This window comes from Struthio camelus, chromosome 16 (genome assembly GCF_040807025.1).
Source record: "Struthio camelus isolate bStrCam1 chromosome 16, bStrCam1.hap1, whole genome shotgun sequence".
NCBI classification, from domain to species: domain Eukaryota; kingdom Metazoa; phylum Chordata; class Aves; order Struthioniformes; family Struthionidae; genus Struthio; species Struthio camelus.
Window position 1 is genome coordinate 20586775 of NC_090957.1, and position 8928 is coordinate 20595702.

At 67.4% G+C, this 8928-nt stretch overlaps 1 protein-coding gene across 1 annotated transcript; it reads left to right on the plus strand.

Moving 5' to 3' along the window:
• Positions 1-250: 250 nt before the first annotated feature.
• CUEDC1 (CUE domain containing 1) lies at positions 251-8627 on the plus strand. Its single transcript, XM_068909482.1, has 10 exons — positions 251-645; positions 1247-1374; positions 2260-2380; positions 3083-3266; positions 3709-3792; positions 4531-4620; positions 5118-5211; positions 5763-5821; positions 6150-6220; positions 6373-8627. Exons 1-9 carry the CDS (start codon positions 358-360, stop codon positions 6215-6217), a joined length of 1116 nt encoding a protein of 371 aa, XP_068765583.1. The 5' UTR covers positions 251-357; the 3' UTR covers positions 6218-6220; positions 6373-8627.
• Positions 8628-8928: the final 301 nt, after the last annotated feature.

Here is an 8928-nt window from a genome sequence, read left to right on the forward strand (position 1 = left end):
TAAAAAAAAAAAAGAGAAAGAAAAAGCCCTTGAAGGGGGGGTTTCCAAGAATGTTTTTAGATGAAAGTGGTTCCCAAAAACGTTTTCTATGGAAACCCAGGTGTCCTGTCTGTGCACAGGGACGCCCGAGGAGGCTCCGGCTCGGCCGCCTCGTCCCCCGGCCGCGCCGGGATCCCGCCGCTCCGCCCACGATGCTCTTCCCAGATGGTGATTTTTTTTTTTTCCTTTCTCTTTTTTCCTCTTTCGCAGGAGGGCCGGGGGGGCCGCGGCGCCGCCGAGGGCCGTGCCGCGATGCCGTGCCGCGGCCGCCCCGGCCGGTGCCCGTGACGCCCGGCTGGCCCCCCGCGCCTCCCCAGCATGACGAGCCTCTTCCGGCGGAGCAGCAGCGGCGGCTCCCGCGGCGGCTCCGCGGCGCCCGAGCTCAACAACAGCCGGCCCGGCCGGCAGGTCCGGCGCCTGGAGTTCAACCAGGCCATGGAGGACTTCAGCACCATGTTCCCGCGCATGGACTACGACATCATCGAGTGCGTGCTGCGGGCCAACCGCGGCGCCGTCGACGCCACCATCGACCAGCTCCTGCAGATGAGCCTGGACGGCGGCGACGGCGACGACAGCTCCGACTCGGAGGACAGCATCCCCCCGGAGGTGAGTCCCCGGGCTGCGGGGGGCCCGGGATGCAGCCCGGGATGCTCTCCTGTCGTGGGTGTTTGAAAAGCGCTCGCTCCCGTGGGGAACGCGCACGCCTACGGGATACGGTGGCTGACACCAAAGGCTGCTGATGCATGCAGCCGCGGGATTGCTTTTAGCTAGCGCTGGCTTTGACCTTCGTGATGCACGCTGAATTCGGAGGGCGTCTCCGTGCCGCCCCTTGCGTCTTGCAGCGTCCGGTGGGGCGGTTCGCCCCGTCCCCGGGCGCGCGGGAGCAGCAGCAGCAGGGGAGCAAACCTGCCTGCTTGCGGCTTTGAGGTGCAGGCGCTGGGGCGTCCGATCCCGCGGGCGTGCAGGACGCAGCCTGGCCGGTTGGCCCGGGGGGTGGTGGAGGCTGAGCCCGACCGCTTTCCTCCCGTCCTGGCCCCCGAGGGCTGGGCGAGCGCAGGGTGCCGGCGGCGCCGTGCCGTGCTGTGCCGTGCCGTGCTGGCACCCTGCTCCTGCTTTGCACCGGGAGGTTTTGCCCCATCTCTCCTTGCAGCTGCATTTGGCAAATGGCTCCCCGGTTCGCTCTCACCCCGTCTTTCCCATCGCCCAGATCCTGGAGCGGACGCTGGAGCCGGACAGCTCGGACGAGGAGCCGCCTCCCGTGTACTCCCCTCCGGCCCACGAGGCGCCGGCGCTGGGCAGCCGCCCGGCCCCCGCGCCGCCCGCCCCGCCGCCCAGGTGAGCGCCCGGAGCCGCGGCCGCCGGCGCCGGCGTCGTGCCGAATGCCCGACCCAGCCTCGCGCCGGCCGGGCCGCGCAAACGGGCTGTCGCTGAGCCTGACCCGGCCTCTCCGAGGGGCGTCTGGTGTCGCTGAATTAGGGCCGGGCGAGACGAAGCCAAGGGAGATGAATGAAGCTCGCAGCTGGCTGCAAAATGCCGGCGGGGCGCTGGGAAGCCGACAGCTGCGGGGCCGGGGAGCCGCTCGCGGGCCGAGGGGAACGGCAAAAATCAGCGAGCGGAGCCGGGGGAGCGGCAGCCGCCTCTCGAAAACCCCAGGTGGCTTCTTCGGCGGAGCCGCGGCTGCCCGACCTCGCAGAGGGCCGGTGGATCGAGGGCCCAGCTGGGGACCGGCGGCGGGAAGGGGGCGTCTGCAGGCCCGGGCCGGCGCCGGGGGCTCGCCGCCTCGTTTCCTTGCCTCGTCAGCGTGGCGAGCCTTGGAGAGCTGCTCCCGCCCCGAGCGGGGCGTAGGGGCGTAGGGGCCCGCTCGCGGCGGGCGCCGGCCGCAGCATCCCGCCGGCCGGCAGCGAGCGGCTGCCCCTGCCGCCTGGCAAGCCCATGCTGCGGTGTTAGAGCGCCCGCGCTGCAAAAGGGAGAGGCGAGGGAAAGCCTGGCCTTCCCGGCTGCGGAGGAAGGCTCGGAAAGCCATTCCCAGAGAGTGGGGACTAAGGAGAAAAGCCCGTCACTCTGGTGGCTTGACGCTGACTCGGTGGGTCTCTGGAGGCAGAAGCGATGTCTCGGTTCCCGGGACGAGGCCCGGGATCCCGGGGAGCTGGGCGCCTCGTGCCGCGGGTGCCGGCGGGGTTTCGCTCCGGCCGACGGCGGCTGCCTGCGCTTGCCCCGCAGGACGGAGGCGCCCGGCGGCGCCCAGCCCCGGGGCCGCTACCGCAACTGGAACCCGCCGCTGTTGGGCAACCTGCCGGAGGACTTCCTGCGCATCCTGCCGCGGCCGCCCGCCGGCGCCCAGGTGAGCGCCGCGCCGCCCGGCCTGCGGGCTCTGCAGGGCCTGGCGCTGCGCCCGGCGCGTCCCGCGGGGCCCCCAGCCCGCCCGGAGCGGGGCCCCCGCGCTCGCCTCTTCCCTCCCTTTTTGGCTCCGGAGCAGGCTGCCACGTTTCCAGGAAGGACTGCCGGGAAGCTCAGCTTCGCCGGCTCTATTACCTTTCTGGGAACAGGAGCGTGGCCAATTCCTTCGGGCTTCGGCGGGGGGAGAGCAGCAGCTCTCCTTTCCTCTCCTGCTGCTTGCACGCTTTTGCTTTCTGTGGCTCGCCGAGAGCAGCTAAGGAGGCACATGGATATCGCCATGCAGGGACTGCTGCTGCCCGGCGCGGCTCTGCTCCGCTCGGCCGCGGAGGGAGCCGGCGGCCGGGGCGCTTCTGGGTGGGGGGATAAGAGCAGGGATTTGGCTGGGGGAGACCTTCCTGCCCGGCCTCGCCGACAGGCTTAGCCCCGGCCTTTCCATGTGAAGCATTTGCAAGGCGAAGCGGGGTCCCCAGCTGTGCCACGCCGGCTCCCAGCTGAAACAGCCTCCGCTCCCGGCTGGAAATACCCTTGCGCTGCTGACTCTCGCCACGGCCCGCGGGCCGAGCCGGCGGGAGCTGGGCCGCGGCGCGGGGCTCCCCACCGAGCCGCCCGCCGCGGCCCGACGCCTCCTGTGCCTGGCTCCGTGCAGGGCTCCCGCGGCGGGCGGCCGGCGGTGCCGCGCGGCCTCGGCCCCCGGGGCCAGGGCGCCCTGGAGCAGGAGCGGCGGTGGAAGCAGTACCTGGAAGACGAGCGGATCGCGCTCTTCCTGCAGAACGAGGAGTTCATGAAGGAGCTCCAGAGGAACCGCGATTTCCTCCTCGCCCTGGAGAGAGGTGCGAAGCCCCGCGGGGAACCTCGGTCGGGGCTTGGCGGGGGCGCGCGTCCCGCCGCGGTGCTGCCCGGGGCGCCGCGGGAAGGCTCGGGGCGCTGCCGAACCGCGAGCCACCCGCTGCTTCCCCTTCGCTTCCCCAGCTCTCCGCAGCGGGGGCGTTTGTCCTCCCCGGAGCGCGCCGGAGGCTGGGAAAGCCGCTCCGCAGAGCAAGGGTTGAGGTTGCCTAGCCGCCGAGCGGAGGACGGCTACGCGGCGGGCAGCCCGGCACGTCGCTCTCGGGGCTGCACCCTCGCGCTCGGCGATTCCCGAAGCCTCCCCCCAGCTCCCTGCCCTGCCGCAGGCCCCGTCGCCCTGCCGCTGCCCGTGCCCCCAGGGCTGGCGGAGAGCAGCGCAGGGCGCACGCCGCCGCCGGGAGCCGATCCAGCGGGCTTTTTCTTTTCCAGATCGGTTGAAATATGAGTCAAAAAAGTCCAAGTCGACCAGCGCTGCCGTCAGCAACGATTTTGGTTTCTCCTCCGTAACGCCAGGTAACTGTCGAGATGCGCGTGAGCGTCGGGCCGCCAGGGCTGGCGTGCCGAGGGCTCTGCCGGCGGCCGGGCGACCTGCGCCGTGCCCGAGGCAGCGGCGGCCCCGCAGCTTCCCGGCTCGCAGCTCCGGCGGGAGGGAACCGAGCGGATTTTTGCCTGTCGCAAAGAGCCCGCGAAGCGAGCGGGAGCGGGGCTGAGCGACGGTGCCCGCGTGCGACGGCGATGCACGCCGCCGCGGGGCAGCCCCCCTGCCCTGCCCTGCGCCGCCGCGGGCGCTGCCCGGGGGCAGCTGGGGACGGGGACGGGCCCCGTCCCCGGAGGAACAAAGCCCGCCCTTGTCTGGGCCCGAGCGGGGCAGAACGGCCGTTTCTCAGTAATCCCGCTTCAGGCCGGCAGCGCGCGAGCGGCTGCCCGGGGACAGGGTTTGAGCTGGCGTTTCGAGGGTGCCGGCCCCGGGGAGGGGGCACGGCCGAGGGCGGCGCGATGGCGAGGTCTGCCCCAGCCGCTGCAACGCCCAAACTCTCCCCGCTCCTAACGAGGTGGCCCTGCCGCCGCTGGTAACGAAGCCGCTCCGGGGCAGGAGCTGATAGCCAGCGGCGCGCTGCAATTAGTGCAATTAGGGCTGGGCTCGTGCTGTCCGTGCTGCTTGGCTGGCGCTGGATTTGGGTCACGGACGTGGTTTGTCCACCCGCCGGCCTCGGGCGCGTGCCGCTGACCACCCGGGTATTTGCCTCGCAGGCGACGTGGCCCCCGCGGGAACCGGCGAGGCCGGCACCGCCGTGTCGGACGATGCCTTGTTCAGAGACAAGCTGAAGCACATGGGGAAATGTGAGTTGCTTCTGGGGCGCCGGGGACGCCGGGGGCTTTGGGCCCCGCTCGGCGCTGTTGGCCCGCCCTCGCGCCCGTGCGTTTCGTGGCGTGGATCCCCAAGGCACGCGGTGGTGGGAGCAGGGGAATTTCTGGGCCATGTTTGTTTGGCCCCTGGAAGAGGGGGCAGAAGGAGCTCGCTGCAACTCCTCCTTTCCTAACCCTCTCCTCCGAGCACGTGGCGGCCGGGGAGAAGATTTGGGATTAGTTGTGGTGGGGAATGTCATGGAAATCGTAGGGAATGGGTAAAAGCATGAGTGCTCCGCTCCAGGGGCTGACGGTCCGTGTTGGTCCCCGGAGCTAGCTGGCTGTGCCTGCAAGCGTTTCGCACCGCGATGCTCTTGGGTGTCGCAGGGCCGTGTGCGGGGCTGGGGGCTTGCTGGCGGCCAGGGCAGCCCTGGCGCCTCCCCTCGGGACGGGCCGCCGGGGCGAGACCTTCATCCCCTGCTTCCTTCCAGCAACGCGCAAGAAGCTGTTCGAGCTCGCCAGAGCGTTCTCCGAGAAGACGAAGATGAGGAAGTCGAGAAGAAAACATTTGTTGAAGCACCAGGTGTATCCTCGAGCGGGATCCTTGCCATCTGCCCCCGGCAGCAGCAGAGCGGGGATCCTGGCGGGAGGGAGCAGCCGTGGCCCGAGCAGCTGGAAATCCCTGTTATCATGAGACCGAAGGCTCTGCTCTCCCCCGAATCCCCCCTGACGGTGCCAGGGATGGTCTCCCCGAATCCCCCCTGATGGTGCCGGGGATGGTCTCCCCGAATCCCCCCCGACAGTGCCAGGGATGCTCTCCCCAGATTCCCCCGACAGTGCTGGGGATGCTCTCCCCGAATCCCCCCCGATGGTGCCAGGGATGCTCTCCCTGAATGCCCCCCGACAGTGCTGGGGATGCTCTCCCCGAATCCCCCCAATGGTGCCGGGATGCTCTCCCCAAATTCCCCCCGACGGTGCTGGGGGTGTTCTCCCCTCATTCCCCCGCTGATGTTGCCCTCCAAGGCACCTGCTCAGCCCTGGGGAGCTGCTGGTGGGGCAGTGGGTCATGCAGGATGATTTATGGTGTTGCGGCCCCATCCCAGTCCCCCAACTGATTTTCCTTAGCGGAGCTGTAGGCTGGGGACAGCAGCTTCCACAGCAAATCTCCTCGATGACGTGGAGGGACACTCGTGCGGTAAGAAACCCCCAGCGGGGCTGAGCCGGCCATGTGCTGGGGTGCTGCCGCCGGCGGGAGCGAGCGGGATCCCGTCGGGTCCGATCCGGGCTGGTGCTTGCCCTGAGCACCTGGGGGGTGGCCCAGGCACAACCGCGTGGCGGGGACGAAGGGACACCGCCGTGGGCCAAAACCGCCTTCCAGTCTTCCCAGGTGCATCCATGCAGGGAGCTCCCCCTTCCCCATCCATGCGGTATTTTCCGCTGGGATGAGGGATGTCCTGCCGGGGGCGCGGGTGGCTTCGGTGGCGTGTGCCTCTGAGCCCGCTCGGTGGCCTCCTGCCTTTCAGACGAAGATGTCCAGGCGCGGCGGCAGCAGCTCCGGGAGGAGGAGGAGCCGCCGAAGGACGGGCAGTAAAGGGTGAGCGAACTCCGCTCCGGGAGCGCGCGGGCTGCCCCGTTCGCCTGTGCTGCCGATGTCCCGCGTGCCACCGCCGGGTTGTCCTGGTGGCCACCGCGAGGCAGCTCTGACAGAGCCCGCTCTTCTTCCCCGCCATCCGGCCTCTCTCCTAGGTGCCGGAGCCGGGGTTTATTGCTGGAACAGAACGTGTAAAAGGCTTAACAAGAAGATGGCTGAAAAGTGCAAAAAAAAAAAAAAAGTACCTGACTACAAATAACCCAGATTTTGGCTGTTCCCCTGCTGCTGCTGAACGCCGCTGAAGTACAAGGACCGAAGCGAGGCACAATGTTTTCTTCCCAGAGGTTTGGAAACAACTTTTCCTGTCTAGCAAATCAGCCAGAAACCCCCCAAACCTAGCAGCTGGTCCGAGTCACTGCGGCAGAGCTGGTGGATCTCGGATTCGGGAACAGCGGCCGGTGCCTCCTGCTCTCTCGATCCAAGCGGCGTTACAGGAAGGATGAAGATCAGCCATGCTAACGAGGATGCGTTCGAGCGCGGGATCCTGCTTGGCTGGAGCATTCCCGAACATATCTTTGTAGTGATCTGATATAACTTACTCTGCGCACGCAGGAAAAAAACACACGGAAAGGAGAACCTAAAAAAACACTTATTGCTATGAGTAACAAGCAGAGATTCAGAGCAGGTAATAGTCAGAATAATATAAATTGTTGTTTATAAGAGGAAAGGCCTTCTTTTCCTAGGCGTTTCACTTTGAATTAAACCTTTGCCTTTGGCATTGCTAAACTGCCTTGAAGTATGGACGCTCCTCGGGTCGGCGGCGGCAGGGAGGCAGAGGGGTTCGCTTGCTGCCTGCGCGGTCCCCGCCGCCGGGTTTGCCGCCTGCGCGGGGACGGCTGCGGCACGAGGGAGCACAGCCCGGCGCGGAGGCGAGCAGGGGCGCCCGGAAAAAGGCGCCTGAGTCCCTGCCGGCCTGAGAGGTGCGGTCGGGCTGGAGATAACGCCGCAAGCGTGCTCCTTCCCCGCACAACCGCGGCGTGACGAGTGCTACGTCGGAAATCGGTCCCGCCGGCACGTTTTCTCCTCCGCTCTCGGTGCGACCTGTTCGAGGGGAAGGCAGGTTTCGCCATGCCGCGTGGCGGCTCCGGTGAGCCGGTGCGCGCGGTGCACGGCTGAGCCGCCAGCGCGGCAGGCACGCGCACACGGGCGCTCGCCACGGGGTCCGGGAGCCCTGCCACGTCTCGGCTTCTCAAACGCAAACCCGCGGACGACCCACCCGTCCCAACTCCTCCGGCGGCGGTGTCCGACGCGGTTCTTCGCCAGGGCGGCGAGAGGAGCGTCCCCGAGGCCGGGCCGCCCGGCTGGAAGGAGACGGGCGTGCTGCCGGCTGGGCACCGCGCTCGCCGGGGCCGGGGCGCTGCGCTGCAATGCGCTGCAACGCGCGGGACGAGGCTGGGATTCGGGCAGGGTGTCCGTCTGTCCGTCCGTCCGCGTGCAGCGTGCACGTGCGCGTGTGCACATACAAAGTGGCTGCCGTTGCTCCCTCCCCATCCGAAGCAGCTCGCTGCGTATTTGGAAGAAAACCAAGCGTGGAATTGGATCTGCTTGTAAATGCTCCCGCGGGCTTAGCTCTCGGCTGCGTTTCCGCGCATGCAGAAGCACCGGCAGGCAGCCGAGCGGGAGCCCTGGCTCTCGCGGGCGGGCAGCTCTGCTCGCCCCGGCAGAGCAGGGCTTTTACGGGCCGGTCGGCTCCGGAGGCGGCCCGAGCCGTCCAGGCCAGCGTGGGTGAATCCGCCTGGGCTCGCGGGGTTGGGCAGCAGCTCCTCTCTCCCATCTCCAGTCTTCACCTTCGTTGAGGCGTCCCCTCCAAGCCGCCTTCGTGCCCGAGCCCTGGTTACGCCTCGCCTTTCGCTGTCCTTAGCCGCGAGGAGGCTGCGGCTGAGCGTGGCCGCGCGGGTCGGCGCGGGCTGGCGACGTGCTGGCTCGCTGGCTCGCGCCTCCCGGCACCCCGCCGGGCAAAACCCCAGCCTGGGCGCTCGCAGCCTTTCGGGCGCCGACCCCCTGCAGCCCTTTCCAAGCGTCTCGGAGGCACGAGGTGTCGCTTTAATGCGGGGTGAAGAGCGATTGGTTTTATTTCCCTTTTTTTTTTTTTTTTAAATCGGGTCTAACGAGTAGAAAGGGCACTAACACAGGCTTGGAAGCCAAAATGCGTTTCTTCTATAAAAATGTACAACTCTCAGTGACGTTTGTACCACTTCTTTACAAAACAGTTTAAAAAGAGCAGGACAGAAAGAAAACTGCTGTGACGTTTGTGAGTGTTGCTATTTTAGAATTTATTACCATAAGTGATTTTTTTTCTTAAAGACGTTTAATAGTAATTCGTATAATAAAGTCTTGTTGTTACTCTTAACACCGTGGTTTGTTCTGCCTTTTTGCTGCCGTTTCTTGTCTTTGCCGAGGGAAAGCGAGCAATGCCGGGGGGGGACGGGGTCTCCCTTCGCGCCAGCTCCGCCAGCTGCCGCCCCGCTAGCATCTGGAGGACGCGAGCGCTGGGAAGAGCCGCGCGCTGCCGAGCTCCTTCTTCCCACCAGGACCGATTTTGGGAGAAGCTTTTCGGCCGCCCTCGCCCGGTGGGCTTCGCCGCCGGGGCCGCGTCCCCTCGGGGAGCGCGAACTGTGCGAGCTCACAGCGCCTGCGCGGCCCTGCTTTTG